The 18,854-nt window shown below is 36.5% G+C and overlaps 1 protein-coding gene across 3 annotated transcripts in view; it reads left to right on the top strand.

Moving 5' to 3' along the window:
• The window catches only part of LOC143237003 (serine/threonine-protein kinase ULK3-like), a 75,697-nt gene extending 57,247 nt beyond the window's left edge, over positions 1–18,450 (top strand). For 2 of the 3 annotated variants that reach the window (XM_076475796.1, XM_076475795.1), the window contains 4 exons: positions 5,291–5,424; positions 7,982–8,156; positions 17,263–17,516; positions 18,117–18,450. In XM_076475796.1, coding sequence (XP_076331911.1) covers positions 5,291–5,424; positions 7,982–8,156; positions 17,263–17,516; positions 18,117–18,308 — 755 coding nt within the window. In that variant the 3' untranslated portion in view covers positions 18,309–18,450. Of the gene's footprint in view, positions 1–5,290; positions 5,425–7,981; positions 8,157–9,348; positions 9,496–17,262; positions 17,517–18,116 lie in introns of those variants that run through there. The other variant, XM_076475797.1, reaches the window with a different exon arrangement.
• Positions 18,451–18,854: the final 404 nt, after the last annotated feature.

The following is an 18,854-nucleotide window of genomic DNA, read 5'->3' as shown; positions in this document are numbered from 1 at the left end:
GACATCCCCATCCTTGATGAAATTCTGCTTGTTATATAACATGAAAAGCTCAGAAACGTGCTTGGGATAAATTTTGTAGATATCCCATGCTTTCAAACCATACTGCTTTTAGCAGGCCTGTACACATACTCAGTGAGTTAGATCTCAAAGCCAGGAGGAATCTTGGATTAAATACACCTTCAGCATTTCTTCAACCATCAGTTAAAAAGTCATATGGGACAATATCCAGAAGGTGAGTGGACGGTATACCTTTGTCCCCTCTCTATTTTAATATCCAACGGCCATGAAGTTGATACACAGAGCATTGCCAATACTCTTGGTAAATGTTTCTCTCATGTATTTAGCTCTTCAAACCCATTCCTTTCCTTCTTAACTATTAAAACACAAATTGAACATCCATCTCTTTTCTTTTCGAGTAATCAACCCTATGACTACAATCGCCCTCTTACATAGATGGAACTCAAACTTGCTCCTCATTGATCTGGCAATACATCAGTTAGACTTGATGATATACATTATGAGATATTACGCCACCTTTCTCCTGCTTCTCCTACTATTCTCCTGGGTGTCTTGGCATCAAGCTATTTTACTCCCTATTCTCAAACCTTGGAATGATCCACAGATTCTTTCGAATTACCGTCCAATTACTTTGACAAGTTGTCTCAGTAAGATCTTTAAGAGGATGATTATTTTTCGTCTTGTTTGGTTCCTTGAATCAAACAACCTACTCTCACTCTCTCAGTGTGGGTTCGAAGACATCACTCCATGATAGAACACTTAATTCTCCTTGTAACATCAATCAGAGAAGCCTTTTTGAAGCGACAATATCTTGTTTCTAGTTTTTTTTTATTTCGAGAAAGCTAATGATACAACATGGAGATATGGCATCTTGCGAGACCTTCACTCATACGGATTGCATGGCAATTTGCCACTTTTCATTAAGCATTTTTTAATGAACTGCTGATTCCAGATTCGTGTGGGCTCAACACTTTCCCTTTTTTTCCCACAAGAACTTTGGAGTTCCTCAGGGTTGTGTTCTGAGTGTCACACTTTTCATTATAAAGATTAATGCCATCAGTGAACAGCTACCCCCTACAGTTGTAAATAGTCTTTTCGTTGATGACTTTCACACCGCATGTCAGTCATTAAACATGAGGTTTATTGAGCAGCAACTACAAACTGCAATCAATCATATACTTAAGTGGACCACAACAAATGGTTTTCGACTTTCTATTCCTAAAACTGTTTGTGTACATTTATGCTGCTAACGGGGTATTCATCCAGATCCAGAACTTCGTATTAGCGACGTTGTACTTTTGTCATCCCTGAATCAAAGTTCTTAGCTCTTATAGTTAACTGTATATTAAATTTTATTTCATATATCAAGCAACCTCGTGTCAAATGTATAAGAGCACTGAACATCGGTGTCCTCCTTTCCACCTCTTGGGAGTGAATCGATACTCCATGCTTAAAATGGAGCTTATCATGCTCTTATACGATCCAAACTTGACTATAAGTCTATGGTTCTGCCAGGACTTCAGCACTGAAAATGTTGGATCCTATCCACTATCAGGGACTTCGGCCTTGCACTTGGGCCTTTCGTACTTCTCCAGTCCAAAGATTGTACATAGAGTCCTATGAATCCCCTCTGTATATTCGCAGTTTGCAACTTGTCTCTTGTGTATGCTTCCGAACTTCGATCTTTACTACAGCATCCTACTTGGGATTGTGTTTTCCATCATCAGTGGGCCACACTTTTCTAATAATAGAAAATCTGCCATTGTTTCTTTTAGCCTTCGTATTCGGGCACAATAAAAACAATTGGATATATCTTTGAATAGCATAGCAGTATCCACAGATCGGCCTATTCCACCATGGCTAATTACTATCCCCAACTGTGACCCATCTTTGAGTCATCTGAGGAATGCAGATACTCCTGACTGGAAATATCACACTTTATTTGCTGAACATCTCAAATGATCCATCCATTTTCATATACAGATGGTTCAAAATCAGGTGACTCTGTAGGCTCTGCCATGGTTTGTTACAGTTTGGTTGTAGCACACAGAATCCCCTCTACAGTTTCTGTGTTCACTGCCGAATTGTATGCCATTTCTCTTGCCCTGAATCATATTGAAACTATGCAATATACGAAATGTACGACCTATACTGTTTCACTCAGCAGTCTATTGGCCCTGAAATCATTCCATGTTAGTTACCACCCTATTCTTATCAATATCCGAAACAAACTGGCCCATCTATCTCTGTCCAATTTTTTGGATACCAGGTCACGTTGGTATTCGTGGGAATGAGCAAGCTGACAAAGCGGCAATGTCTGTCTGCTTTGGCTCTGTTACCACCGTACCTTTTCCATACATGGACTTATGGTCCAGATATCAAAACCCGACTGTACACCAGTTAACAGTCGACCTCGAGTGAGTAACGAAATAATAGGCTTTTTCAAATCAAACCTTCTATAGCTCTTCGGCCATCTTGTTTCTGTACAGATGGAAGGCAGGATGTTGTTTTGGCTACATATTGTTCACAGTTTTTTAACTCACCACTTTCTTTTATCTGGTACTGATGCACCAATGAGTGGTCTGTGTGGCACTCGGTTCACAATCATACATATTTTATTATCATGCCGTTGTTACAACCAAGAACGACGCCATTTTAAACATATATTTAAGGCAGGTTTGCCCTTGACATCAGCCAATGTCATAGGTGATATTGCCCACCTTACTTTTGTTTTTACATTTTGAAGAGCCATTGGTCTTTTTAATTTAATTTAAAGTTTTAATTGGATTATACACTGTTTTAGCATGATTTCTTTTGTACATTTTAATTTTTATTTTGACCTGAACCCAGGACTGGAAAGGCTAACTTCAGGTGACTGACAGCAAGTTTGAACTTAATGCTTCAGTCTTCCTGGCAGGTCTTAATTTTACTTATTTTACGTATTTTTACCTTAATTTCCATATACCATTATAGTGTACTACATCTTGTTTGGCACAGACCAAGCAGGTTTGTGCCAATAAACATGAAATACCTACCTACCTAATCAACATTAGTTGTACACTATCTGTTTCCCAATTTTAATGAAATATGGGGTGTAAAAATCCAGTTTATATATTCTGATCTATTGTAAGAATGTACTATAATGTAGATATTAAGTTACGACGTTCACCTACGTGAAGCGAAACTAAAAGTGAACCTAGTATGAGAAATGAATATAATTATTTAAATATAGTTTTATTTATTACATTCTCATTTATGAAACTTGGGCACCCTTACTGTGGAACGTTTTTTTAGGCCTCAATTCCACTCATATTTTACGAGATTCGGCTAAGTTGAGGTTAGTCCTAAATTTTTAATGTAACAATCTTAATAATGATAGCATAATAATGAAAATATGATTACAAGATGATAAAATGAAATACGGTATACATTCTAACCACCACTGCCAACGAACAAAACAATAAAATTGAAAAATAGTATACCTTACACACAGACCACACAAACACTAACAACCGCCTTACCGCAGAACCAACAACCAAACTGTCGCCATTTAAACACAGCTTTGTGCTGAAGACCATCACATATGTCCTGGTTCCTATGTATTGACACAACAACATGCCGATAAACAAGTGGTCTTTGTTTTAACTCCGCATGATAGTTTTGAGTTTTTCACGTTATCAGAATCTTTTTACGTCTCGGTCTACTATGAGGAATTTTTACCTTGTGGATTAGTGCATGTAAAACCACAAATCTTTAAACGAAATTATTAAATAAAAGTAGTAAAAAAGTGAGAGACGTGGATGTGAAGTGGAAACTTTGGTAGATGTGGCGAGAAACATACGAATGGTGTATTTCAAACATATTAAAAAGAAACATGAAACTTATTCCATAAAGCATATAGTTTTAGACAGGCATAATTACAGTAACATATGGCATGCACATATTCAAGACTTTTGAGTTACTCTTTCCTGATTTCATTTTGAAGTCCTACGCAAAAAACCTTTGTCCCGAACGGTAGGCCCGTCATGGTCAGGTGGGGTAAGGCGTTCGATTCGTAATCTGAGGGTTGCGGGTTCGAATTCCTGTCACATCAAACATACTCGCCCTTTCAGTCGTGGGGGCGATATAAATTCGGTCAATCCCAATATTCGTTGGTAAAAGAGTAGCCCAAGAGTTGGCGGTGGGTGATGATGACAAGCTGCCTTCGCTCTAGTCTTACAGTGTTAAATTAAGAACGGCTAGCGCAGATAGCCCTCGTGTAGCTTTACGCGAAATTCAAAAACAAACAAACCGTACAGGAATATTTACGTTTCTCAACTTTAGCAAAAAGTATCCCAGTATGGCAAAATTTGTGTTGCACCTGTTTTTGAAACTTGTGTAGAGCACTTAGTTTTTTTTTTTAGTTGAGGTAAAAAATTTGAAAACCTTTGTCGGTGGTCAAGTTCTTACAAAACGTATATAAAATGTTTTTTATTGTTAAAAAAAATGTCGAAAAGACGTTCCGGTTACCAAAATAAGTTCTGAAACAGCGTTTAATATATATTTGGTATTATTTCCATTCATCTTTCTATAATCTAAAGACAAATTTTAAAGCTTACTGACCACTGTAAAGAAAACATTGTTCCCTTCTTTCTTTGCATAACACGCATTTCTGTTTTATCTGCTGTTCTGGTTTGTTTTAAATTTCGCTCAAAGCTACACCAGATTATCTGCGCTAACCGTCCCAAATTTAGCATTGTTAGACTACTAGTCATCACCACCCGCCGCCAACTCTTGTGATATTCTTCTACCAATGAATAGTGGGATTGACCGTCACATTATAATGCCACCATGGCTGAAAGGGCGAGCATGTTTGATGTGACAAAAATTCGATCCCGCGACCCTCAGGGATGCTACTACGTAGTTTATCATGGCTGGAGATAATTTTTGACATACATCCCTATAACGCTCTTCTCGTAATTCAATTGCCCGAGGAAAGTCTTTCTGGGAATGTATTCAACAAGCAGTGATTTTACTGGAACGCATGCGTTTTAAAGTACTAATTTTTGGATTCAAGTAACCAAAGCATTTACCATATATTCATATTTCTGACAGCGACATTACCTGATTCTTTATATTCAGTGAAATTAATGCATGAAAACAATGAAACTGTTATTCAAACAACTGCTAAAACCGCCATCCTCACCCTTAAATAATTTGTTTATTGACTAATTGTTACATTGTGTAATGACTATGTTATTTAATTATTACGGGAACAAACCTGCGGATGTAGAATTCCAAATGGATGACTTCGCCGTCCGGCTTTTCACCTTTTTACCGGGCACCCCACTGATCAACGTACCTTATACCGAAGATGTACTGTTCCAGACTGGTCGGTTTTTGGCTCGATATCATTCGTGTATTCAGGTAATATGTTAAAATGATTCTATTTTAATAAATTTGAAAACGTTATATATATAATTACCCTTACATTTTCGTTACTACTAGTGCAGGTAGTTGGGATTTTTTAAACGAAGCTTTGTAATTATTGAATTTTATAATCCAAGAAAACCTAAGTGTTAAACAGTGTCCCACGTGACAAAACATTTTAGCACGATATTTTCTGATTATTGTGCTTGGTGCAGAGATGCCAACCATTACGATTTTGGTATATACATTACGACTATAAGCTCAAACAGATAAATATTACTTGTTGCAACTCCCAAATATTATATATTATATAAGCCTATACAATAAAGTGATAAATTGTTCCCCCAGGGCTTCAAAGGGGTGAAAAGAAAATTTCTAGTGAAATACAAATAAATTCTGATAATAAATAAAAGACATAGTCCAAATGGCTACTTGCGATAATCATGTTTGTGCTTGAAATAACAAAAAATATTTGTATCTCCGACATCTACCAATACTTTGAGTGCGGTGCTTCTCCATACTGGGTACGTTGGGGAATCCATAGTTACGTCATCAGTGCTTGTCAGCCAATCAGCGCTCGCGTAGATGGGTATTTCTCGTTTTCTCAGCGGCATAGAAACACCAATGCGATCGTTCACAAGATGGAAAAAAAGAGGCATCGTTCACCAGATTGTCTTGTTTCTGGCAAATCTAAAAGGACTAAAACTGTGAATCAAAAATTTAGAAAAGAGTATAGTGCAAAATATCCGGTCATTGCATCAAAAGTCAGTGACAGTCATGCGTTTTGTAAAGTTTGTCACTTCGATTTTTCTGTGGTGCATGGCGGGATAAACGATTGTTAGAAACATACAAAATCGGTATCTCACCAACAAAAGGCTGAGGCGAAGACAAAAACGATGTAGATAATGACATTTATGAGTAAGAATTTAGAATATGAAACCATAAATGTGGAAGTGATGTTCACGCAATTCGTCATTGCTCATAATTTACCCCTAGCTGTAAACGATCATGCAGGACATCTATTAAGAAAAATATTCCCAGACTCTGATATAGCGAAAAAATATGCCTGTGCTAGAACCAAAACTACAGCCATTGTACAAATGTTGGGTTGTGAAGATGACAAAATGATTTCAAACATACTTACTAACAGTGTTTACAGTTTAGTCACAGACATGGATGACTCAAAACTCTATCCAGTAGTTGTACGATATCTGTACGGGCTCTGTCTACAATCATTACGCTCAGTCATTTGAAATTGTTGGCATCTCTTCTTGGTGTATGATAGTAACAATTCACAAATGGATTGATGTATAATGAAAAACAAAACACAAGGAGAAATGCATCATAATGAGCAGCAATGGCAGACATACTTTGTTGTGGGTCTCCTTCTCTACACAAATGTAGGAATATTATATTTGGTAAAATACTGATATATATTTGGATTAAGGTTTGATGAGTCCATCTGCGTTACACGGCCTATATGGCTGCCACTGGGAATAGTGGATAATAAGTAAAAATAATGGAAATATTAGCGGTACTGTTAGAACTAACCTGAGAAGCAGTTGACCTCTAAGAGCATTCGAAAGACACTAGTAAAATTTAATGTAGCAGTGATGATTACATAGGCCGAGTGTAGGTTAGGTGGCCGAAAAAAGAGAACTGTGAAAATTTGACCCTTTTCCAAGAAAAAGGCAAACGCACAAAACACAGAATTGATTAACGCCTAGCGGAAAATAAAAGTAAACAACTAATGTTTTTTTTTTAAATTACTGATTACGAAATTTTAAAATAGTAAATTGGTAGCAATTGTGGTATATACAGGAGCATCAAAAGTCAGTGTGGGCCAGAGGGCAAATATTCTCTCTGAACCCACTTCCTTTTTTTTAAACATTTAAAAAAAACTTATTAAAAATATCCTTAATTAGGACAGCAACAAGCTCATAGACAAAGGAAAATCATAATAACAGCCGGTTTTAGTTGACAGTATAAACGGAAGATGTTAATAAAGTACATTTATTTATCAAATTTATATGGTAACAATATATATATATATATATATTATTAAAGTTACTGTTTCAACCATTCTTCATGTGTCAAACGTCTATACGCAAATAAAAGCCATAATTACGCTCCTTATGACGAAATAAAGATGAATTTTAAGGTACTTTGCAGGGTGTATATATGACATAACCAGGTTTCATTTGAATGGCTCTGAACTGTAGTTAGTATTGTCTTAAATTTTTTTTGTTTTTTTTTAATTAGATATATATAAATGGGGTGTGAGTAAGAGCATTTTGTTTGTTTACACCAAATAAACTTTGATTGGACTTGGCCTATTTGCAGTACCATCTAGAGGTGGGGGTATTTAGATGAACAAAGATCAAATCAGGGGTTCTTAGTTACCGTAGATTTAAGGTATATGTTACTGCCACGAAAAATTGCATGCTAATATAGTAGGAAAAAAAAAAGCCATAGAGTTATTTTCAACCAAATGCACAAGGTGAGGCAAGCTCTCAAATCATATAAATATTTCTCTGTATTCTTTTAATAACAGGGTTTTCACAGCAAAGCGATAGAATCCCGAATCACAGTCTGGAGCTTGTACAAGTTCCCTTATATCAAAGAATTTATGGTTGCTATCGAAGAAGAAGAAAAACGAAAACTTGTCACAGATGTTATTGAAGTGTTTAAAAACAGAGTTTTACCGAGAGTGGACAATTTTCCCAAAGGTAAAACCTTTGCCCTTATAAATTACTTGTCACTTGTTATCATACAAAAGTTTGAAGTCAAGGTTTCCATTATCAGATTTAAAGTCTACAAGTTTGATCAGTATATCTATAAAATATCATAACTCTAATTAATTAATTTGCTAAATCAGACTGACAAAATCATTAATGATTTTGTACTGTCAGATCCACTTAAAAGTATTTCATTGAAATTACAAAACCATATGTAGACATTATACATGTATCCTGATTCCTCTTAAGTTTTCTAATATTTGTTTTTATAGCTTAACATTTGAGGACAACATGGGACCTATTGGTTCATCTCAGCTGTTCCACACTTTTAAATAAAGTAACTTAAAAACAGCTCTTGTAAATATACTGCTGTTCCACACTCTTAAATAAAGTAACTTAAAGCCAGCTCTTGTAAATATACTGCTGTTCCACACTCTTAAATAAAGTAACTTAAAGCCAGCTCTTGTAAATATACTGCTGTTCCACACTCTTAAATAAAGTAACTTAAAGCCAGCTCTTGTAAATATACTTGAACTTTTTCTTAAACTCACTGAAATTCTGAAGGCCAACAACCCTGTTAGAAAAACAAAATTGTTTTGGTTAAGGATGATTCCTATCCTATCCAAATTTAATTTGTCCCCTAGTCCTACTATTCTTACTGTTAAGTATGAAAAAAATGATGCATCAACACCCTTAACAATCTAATTAAACACCTCAATCACATCTTCTCTAGTTCTTTTTTCAAATACAAACAATGAGGGAGTTCAATCTGTACTCCTATGACAACCTTTCAGCCACAGGCTTGTGGGTCATTCCATGTCAAATCACCCAGATTTTGGAAACTTTTCCAGGTGACCCCTTCAGAATACCTTGAAAATATTCACATATGTAGATCATATTCAAGGATGTAAGAATATATGGTAAAAATCTGAAATGGCTGAACAACTGGTGACATGGTCAAACTGTGGCCTGAAGTAGGGCTATTTTTAGCTAAATCACAAAAAGTTGCATGCAGATACATATTTTTACAGGAGATCTGACAAACTGTTAATTACAACAATTGCTGATTTATCAACTGGTATGTTATAGGAAATTAGAAAAAAAATCAGCTTTGTATCATATTAAGTCGTAGAGCTATGGCTTATTACATACACCAATGTTTTTTACAATTTTGGGTTTTCAGGTGATTTTACTGCCTCACTATGAAAATCCTAAGAGAGATGAACTTGGTTTGAGACCATTTTTGAATTCTGTGAGATTCATTCAGTCAGTGTTACAAATTTCAGCCTTCTATCACCATTACTCTTGCAGCTTTAAGCAGCCAAAGTTGCCTGAAAATGAATTTGCCAGAAATAAAAAAAAAATTAACTAAATTTTACAGGGCTGTAAATCAGAAACTATTAGAGATATTGATCTAATCTTTGGTAATGTTTCATTATATGGGTAGATGAGCACATGTAAATTTTTCAAGGCATTCTGAGGGTGTCACCTGCAGCCCCCTGGATGATTTGACATGGAATAACCATTGTGTATCTTTGTGCTTAATCCTTAACAAACAAACCCATCCAAATTACACTTATAACTAAATGTATGATAACCAACATGCATTTATTATAATTAAAACCCATGTACCATTTATTTGTTTAACTCGCTAAGTATTTTTATAAAGCAGCAGAATCCTCTTCACAGTTAGTGACACCAAATACTTTAGTATCATTGGTAAATTTAAGTAATTTAATAACTATTTCTTCATTTATATATAAATGTAAGTCAAATAGAACAAAGGTCCTAAGACTGAGCCCTGAGGAACACCACTTGTCACATTAATTCAGTTTGACTAAACTCCATTTCTAACAACCCTCTGCTTTTTTACAAACAGCCACTCTTCTATCCAATTTTGCCTCATATGAGGCACCTTGTCAAGTGCTTTCTGAAAATTCAGATACAAATAATTAACACTCTTACCCTATTTCTTCTTGAGTAGTAACCTTTTCAGGGAATTGTCAAAAGATTAGCAAGGCAAGATTTTCCCTCATTGAAACCATGTTGACTATCCAATAAAATTATACACTTTGTTCAATGATTTTGCAAAGCATCTACTAACATACTTTCCAAAACTTTTCCACAGCTGATGTAAGATTAATGTGTCTGTAATTACTGGGACAATTTTTATCACTTCCCTTGAAAAGTGGAGTTTCGCCAACTAACTTACAATTCTGTCATACCTGCCCACTATTGAGGAAATTATAATAACAAAATAAGAAAAACTTAGTAAATCGCTCATCCAATCTTTAACCTCCTTCAGAACCCTTTGGTGAATTATCTTCTTTGATGTGCTAATTTTCTGTTTCACCAACTTTCTTGATATTCTACAATCTTCTAAATTTCCTGTGATACCAGTCACTATAATGTTTTTTTAAATTTATGATGGTTTTCTTTAATTTTCTCTCAAACATACTCTTCTTTCTATAAAGAATATATTTACCTTGAATACCGTTTTATTCGTTTATAAGACGATTTGCTTATAAGACGGGTCCCAACTTCACCTGAGAGATTGTCGATATTCTGTTTAGACTCGTTTATAAGACGAAGGAAGGTTTGTTTGTTTGTTTTGGAATTTCGCACAAAGCTACTCGAGGGCTATCTGTGCTAGCCGTCCCTAATTTAGCAGTGTAAGACTAGAGGGAAGGCAGCTAGTCATCACCACCCACCGCCAACTCTTGGGCTACTCTTTTACCAACGAAAAGTGGGATTGACCGTCACATTATAACGCCCCCACGGCTGGGAGGGCAAAGGAAGGAAAGCAGGTAACGAGAGAAAAGTGAAAAAAATGGAAATTAATAGAAACCTAATTTTGGGTTTCAGATAACGATATTCGATTTCAGATTAGAAGGAGAAAAATAGAAGAGATAGAAAAGTGAAAATAAATGAATAAATCCAAACTCGGTGTTCAAGCGTTTAATGGAATTTCATCAACTATTTTATTTACTGTATGATAAATATTCATATTTAAAACACATAACAAAGAACAATCTAACGCACAAAACTTATCACAACATATTTCAGTATCAAAGTACGTTTATGCTAACTTTTAAACCACATTTCTTCAAAGTATTAAAAGAGTTTATGCAAACTGCACTTTAATAGAACACAGCAAATCAGTATGCAAGTTATGAAATTCAAAAGCCTTCAAATTATTCATTGTCGCTATCTCCAAACAGTTCATAAAACTGCTCCTCGGACAATCCATCATCGTAGAGGTCACATTCCTCCGTGTTCTCCACAATCACAGATCTAATAATAACAAGATAGCTCACTTCCCTATTTTCACTGTCTGAAATATCTGCACAGTTCTGAGTGAACTAAATTTATTTTCTATGTCTGTAGACCTCGCCTATAAGACGGGCCCCCCAATTTGAGCCCGAAATCTCGAGGAAAAATCCCCGTCTTATAAGCGAGTAAACACAGTATTTAAACATTTCCAAATAACTCAGCTTCCTAGTTCACAACAGATAATTCTTGTAGTATCTATTTGAAATTTGTAACCAAAATATCATTATTTCTTAACTCCATGTGCAGTAAAATGCAATACCTAATAGAGAAATAGTCACTGCTCCCAGTTTCTACCTTTTCATTTCTTTATTTGAAGTTAATAATCAATCTAAAATAGCATCATTTCTAGAAGGTTTCTTGACTGATTGGTGAAGAAAGCCATCCTGAACAGCCTTCAAAAACCTTTCTCCATCATTTCCTAAACAATAAGCCTGAAATTATGTCTTCATTAACAGCTGAAATCTTAACCTCATTGTAAAGTTTCTCACTAATATTATCAGTTTCATCTGGTGGTCTGTAACAAATTCCTACTGAAAGCATTTTCCCTTTGTACTAATAGAAACTCAAATGGTTCTTTGATATCCTGAACATCAACAGGATGTAACTCACATTTTACTTAGAAAGCCACTCCCCATCTCTTTATCCCTATTAAACAGCCTAAAACCTTGTATTTCAAAGGAACTTCTGTCATCAAAATCATTTTTGTTTATCCATATTTCAGCTCTTCCCATTACCTCAAAACCCTCCACTCCTATCAGTGCTATCCTATCAACAGGATGTAACTTACATTTTACTTAGAAAGCCACTCCCCATCTCTTTATCCCTATTAAACAGCCTAAAACCTTGTATTTCAAAGGAACTTCTGTCATCAAAATCATTTTTGTTTATCCATATTTCAGCTCTTCCCATTACCTCAAAACCCTCCACTCCTATCAGTGCTCTAAAGTAAATTATTTTATTTCTTATTCTTCTAGTATTGCAATAGTAATAATTAAACCTATCCTAATAACTACTTCTATATTAAACTTCTCTCTGCCTCTTATGCTTTTTTGCCTTTAGTTTTTCTTGGCCCTAACCACTGTCTAGGCTTATATGAAAACTTACCTCACAACTGAGTTAATAGCCTTAGCAAATAAACTAGCCTCTACCCTACCTAAATATAAACCATCTTCATCCCCAAAATATCTCTTCTTCCACAGAACCTATACAACAAGTCCAAATCATACAAATCTGCTAATCCTTAAATACTAACCTAAGCCTAGCATTTAGCCCTTGTGACTCATATATAATTTCATTCCTACTGTTAATTCTGGGCAGTACCTCTGACAAAATTAAGTTATGGCCTTTTTCATTCAATACCTTTATCAACCCCTTGTTCATTGGTTGGTTCATTTAGTGTTTTATGGAACAAAGCAGCTATGCTATCTGTGCCAAATGCCCGGTAAAAAGGTAAAAGTAAATTCAGTAAAATTTATAAAAGGAAATTAAGGTAAAACAAAACAAAGTTAAAAAATAAATAAATAGCATAAAACCAATGTTTACATCTAGTCTATAATGTCAAGAGAATAACTACAGTAACACAAGTTGTAAAGAACTTTCTGTAGCATGGCTGTAATAATCATAACTCACCAGGAAGACTAACAGGTAAGTACAAAAACCACCATCAGTCATCTGAAGTTGGCCTTTCTAGTCCTGGTTTCGAGTTACTTACTGTTACGGTCCATTTCTAATTTCAAATTGAACTAGATGAACTGCGATATTTAAAAGGGAGCCACATTAAAAAGATGTAAAGTATATATTAAAAACTTAAATGGCTTTTAAAAAACTAAAAACACCACCAAGGTGGACAGCGTCACCATCACCAATAACACTGTCTAACGTTATGGACAAACCTCGGGATAGTACATGCTTAAAATGGTGCCGTCGTTGTAAATCATAACGATAACAAAGTAAAACGTGGCTTATTTTGATCTGAGTGTTACACAAACTACACACTGGTGCATCAGTTCCAGATAAAAGAAAACGATGAGTTAAAAAACTATGACCAATGTGTAGTCTAGTTAGAACAACTTCCTCTTTCTGATCCTTACAGGAACAAGATGGCCAAAGTCCAATATAGGGTTTTATTTGGAAAAGCTTGTTTTCTCGTTGCTCACTCCAAATCGACTGCCAACTGGCACGGAGCTGAGCCTTGAATACAGAACCGTAGTCTGTGTATAGGACAGGCACAGCGGTGATAGCGCTAGAGCAGATAGACTCAACTGCAGTGTCAGCAAGCTCATTCCTGCAAATAGGAACGTGGCCCAATATCCAGAAAAACTGGATAGAAGTAGATGTTAAAGAGAAATGGGCCAGTCAGTTTTGAACATTGGGGAGAACAGGGTGTGAACCAATGTGAAGCAATTCCAGGGCCAGTAGAGAACTAAGCAAGTCAGTATAAATCATGCAGTTCAAGTACTGCTTAGCTTCTATGTGATCCAGGGCAAGAGAAGTGGTATACAGTTCAGCAGTGAACACGGAAGCTGTTGAGGGGAATCTGCCCGCAACCACGGAACAACAACAAACCATGGCAGAGCCCACACAGTCACCTGATTTCGAACCATCTGTATAAATAAGAATGGAAGGATGATTTGAAAGATGTTCATCAAATAGCAGACAGTATTTCCAATCAGGAGTGTCTACTTTTCTCAGATGACTTAAAGATAGGTCGCAATTGGGGACTGTAAGAAGCCATGGCGGGATAGACTGATCAGTCGATACAGCAATGCTATCCAAGGACAGACCCAACTCATCTAACTGTGGCTGGATATGAAGGCCAAAAGAAGCAATGGTAGACCATCTGGTCTGAAAAAGCATGGCCCATCGAGGAAGGAAAACACAACCTCAGGTGGGATGCTTTGGTAAGGAACGAAGTTTCGAAGCATATAGTAAAGACAGTTGCAAATGGCAGAGGTGCAAAGAAGGTCCATGAGACTCTATGTATAAGCTCTGAACTGGGGAAGTGTGGAAAGCTCCAGTGTAGAGCTGAAGTCTTTGATGATGAATAGGATCTAGCATCTTTTAGGCCAATGGTCTGGCAGAGTCATCGACCAATGATCCATAGTCGAGTTTCAATCAAATAAGAGCACGATATATTTTTAGAACAGAACATAGATCCACTCCCCAAGTGGTAGGAGAGAGGACACAGAGGATTTTCAGTGCTCTTGTACATTTGACCCATAGCTGCTTAATGTATGGTATAAAGGTTAGCTTATGGTCAAAGATAAGCCCCAAGAACTTAATCTGAGAGACCACAGGCAGCACAACTTGCTGGCAAAAGTGCATGCAAATGGTGTTTAGAGAGAGAAGTTAAGGCCATTTGCTGTGGTCCACTTCAGTAAATAATTGAGGGCATTCCCTAGCTGCCACTCAATATATTCCATGTTCGACGACTGACACGAGATGTGAAAGTCGTCGGCAAAGAGCCTGTTTGCAACAGTTAGAGGTTGTTCAGTGATGGCATTAATTTTTTATACTGAAAAGTGTGACACTCAGAACACAGCCCTGAGGGACTCCAAGTTCCTGAAGAAAAGAACAGGAAAATGTCGAACCCACACAAACTCGGAATCTCCTGGCCGTTAAAAAATCCAAGGAAATGCCTGTACCTGGAACCAAAGGATGTGGATCTTTGGGTTTGGTGGAATGTATAGAAGAGATAGAAATTGGTGTCAAAGTTGATTCATCAATTTTTCTAACCATTGAGGTCAAAAGACCTTTCATTTGTTTGGAGAATGACTCTTTTGGTGGCAGAGAGAGATCCGTCTGCACTCCTACAGTAGCTGTGGAATGAAGTGCAGCAGCATACGTTCGAGATGAGGTGGTGGACAGCAAATTTTCGAGCCTCAGAATAGATAATGTTATGAATTGTCTTGAAACGCAGCTTTTTTTCTTCCAACCATTTAGGGCAAGAACAAAAGTAGGATGGGTGAGAGTCATTGCAAACTGATGAAATGAGGGTCCATTTCACACTCATAGGTATCATGGTCCTTGCCATTGCAATGAGCACACGTCAAGGAACCACAACATGACGTCTTTGAGTGACCGAACCTTTGATACTGGAAACATTGGAGAGGGTTTGGAATGTATGGCCATACTCCGCAATTAAGAAAACCTGCAGGCGTGTGTGGTGACATAAATGTCAGAATGTGGTCATTGGTCGGCACCATAATTCCATCTTTGCGAGTGGAGATACGCCTCACTGCAGAAACTCCTTGGGCGGAGAAACCAGTAAGAATCTCCGACTTTGGGATGTTCTTCAAATCCCTTTCAACAATAACTCCTCGTGATGAATTCCGAGTAGCATGAGGTGTAACCTCAATAGGTATATCCCCAATCATCTTTGTATGGAAGAGGAGTTCACTGTGTTGAGATGTGAATGTTTCCACTAATATGTCACCTGACTGAAGCTTTTTTACTGACTTTGGAGAGCCAGCAAGTCCTTCTAGTCCCTTCTGAATGAAAAAGGGAGACATTTGCCCTGAAGGTTTGTCTGAAAGTTAGTGCAATGTAAGAAAATGAGGTACAACAGGTGGTATGGATGTTGAGGATTGCTGCTCAGAATCTTCAAAATGTGGTCGTTTACCTATAGGCTGTTGTTTCACTATTTTATGAAGATTTTTTTAATTGAAGTATCCATAATAGAGAGAGGGAAATTTCGGTGCCCACTGACCCCACCCACCATGGATCTCTAGGAGGGGATGCACTAGAATATCAAACAAGGACACTGCAGTAATGCCAGGGTTTTGTGAGCACTATATCCAAACACCAGCATCAGATATAATATCCACAAAACTGGTACTTGGTTAACTCTAACTCGAGTGGACCAGCCATTTGACCCAAGGCTGCCCATCTACAGGGATTCAAGGCCAAAGTGGTGCATTAGGGTTGGACCCCTCAAACACCAGGATCCTCTCCTCTCCTTCACGGGTTGCCATGCACGGCAAACATGTGGGTGGATGTTTAGATCCCAGAGGAGGTAAACTGAAAGAACAGAACCTTCCTTCGGGAGGTCCCCTCACCACGTACAGGAATCCACATCGAGGGGTCAACCCCTTGTACTTAATTAATTAGCTCCTCTGATATACCTTTCTCTACATCATTAGCCCCTAAATGCACCACTAAAGCAGCACCTCTGCTTGCCCCCTTTATTCTATTTTCTGCTCTGTTAGTTATATCCTCCACCTCCAACCCTGGTAAACATGATCTGATTATTTTTCCATATTTACTCCCACAGACTATCCTATCCATACTCCTTGTCAAGGAATCACCTGCAAGTATGACCTGCTAAACATCCACATTCTTCTGTGACTCATTTTCCTTCCCTCCAATAGTTTATCATCTGCAGAAGCCAAGATCTGAAATTTGCTGTTCAACAGAATACTCATTGTAGCTAAATTCACTATTTACTCTAACAGTACTGTTTCTAACTTCCTGAATACCACTGTTAGCAGATGTATTCCTTGCTTGTAACAGTTTAAGCTCCTGTTGAAATCCTGCTACTATTTTCTGCCATCTACATTTATCAATTTTCTCTACTTTAACTAAAAACTCTACATAAAAATTGCATATCTTTATTACTAGCTTTGTTAAAAGTACATGCCAGTCCCAAATAAAACCCACTCATTGTACCTAATAGACTGAACACTTAACTCGTACACTATTCTTACCCATTGTATTTATACTTGTAGCCTGCAAATAAAAACTAAATACCATGTATTACCCATAGGAATTATTCATGGTGATTTTAATGAAAACAACGTGTTGATACTTGCTGATGTTGACAAGAATGAGTACAAGGTCTGTGGACTTTTGGACTTCGGGGATATTCATAAGGCACCATTGATGTTTGATGTTGCAGTGATGATGACATACTGCATGATCGAATGCACAACTATGGATCATTTAGATGCTGCTGGTCATGCACTTGCAGGTTACCTGTCTGAGAAGACTCTTACTGAAGAAGAATTATCACTTTTGCAGGTTCGTGTTTTTGTTATCCTAAGTCTAAAACAACAAAAGAAAAACAATGTTTTGACTTTCTCTCAACAAATGTGGATTATATATTCTTTAGAACTAAAAACAATCTTAATATTTATTCAATTATTTACGTTACCATAGGCCATTAGTTTGCAAGCTTTACAAAGCCATGGTACCTTTTCATTTCATTCCTTCTTTCATGGAACTCGAGCATTTAACCCACCCTAAATGAAAGCAACCATATTCGTAATAGTAGTTAATGTAAACTTGTATATAAAAATACATTTAATCCCTGGCTGGTTACCATTCAGTACTAGAAAAAATTTGCTAATACTTATCTTTCTGAAGAACCCTTACGAATTGCACGCAGCTTGAAAATTTCGACCATCCATCATATAAGTATAGGTTCTTGTACATTTAACTGTCTTGCCTAAAATTAAATTTCAAGTGACCATTTTTTTGTCTCTGAAATAATACATGCAAGGATCAATGAACAAACAAAACATTGTGAAAGATGTTTTACAATAAATAAGATAAATTTGTCATAACACAAAGTTATGAAGGATAACTAGTACTTCAGTTTAATAGTTTTGTTCTTTCAAGGTGTGCATTGCTGCACGAATTTGTCAGTCTCTTGTGATGGGTGCCTACACATACTCCTTAAACCCAACAAATACATATGTGCTACAGACTTCACGCACAGGCTGGACCGTACTTCGCAAGTTATGGAAAACAGACTGGGACAGTTTATACAGTCGATGGAATGAGATAATCCACTCAAAGAAAAACAATTGACTTTGGAACTTTTGGTGTTTGTTTAGGACAAACCATGGGGACCATAATGCACTGTCAATGTTTGGATCAATCAACACTTGTTTTTTGTCAATAGGAATGTCATAATAATTTTTTAGGTTTGAACCATGCTTTATGGTTTTAAGCACATAGACCTCTAGTTCTTTTGTTTTGCTTAAAATTAAGAGTCTAGTAAGACTTACAATTGTCTTGTAAACTGTTTCAGTATTTAACTATTACATTACGGAAGCCTTGTAAATTGATATTGGAATGGCTAACAGAATTATAATTCTGTCCAAAGCAACCAACAACTAAAGATTTTAAACCTTTTTGTTATTTTAAATAAAGTATGTAGACTTAAACATGTTAATTGTTTGATTAAAAACTTGTATTTGGAATTACAAGTTTATTTAGTGTTTTACATTTAAAAGTTGACAGATATTAACAATAAAGATTATATTTCCCTTGCATTAAAATTTCACAAATTTGAAAGCTGCTTTCACAGTCAAGTTTTTAAATTTTATATCAATTTTTGTATGATCAGTTCGT

Source organism: Tachypleus tridentatus, chromosome 13 (genome assembly GCF_004210375.1).
Source record: "Tachypleus tridentatus isolate NWPU-2018 chromosome 13, ASM421037v1, whole genome shotgun sequence".
In the NCBI taxonomy this organism is placed as follows: domain Eukaryota; kingdom Metazoa; phylum Arthropoda; class Merostomata; order Xiphosura; family Limulidae; genus Tachypleus; species Tachypleus tridentatus.
The sequence above is the reverse complement of the archived record's forward strand: the minus strand, read 5'-3'. Positions and strand labels throughout refer to the sequence as shown.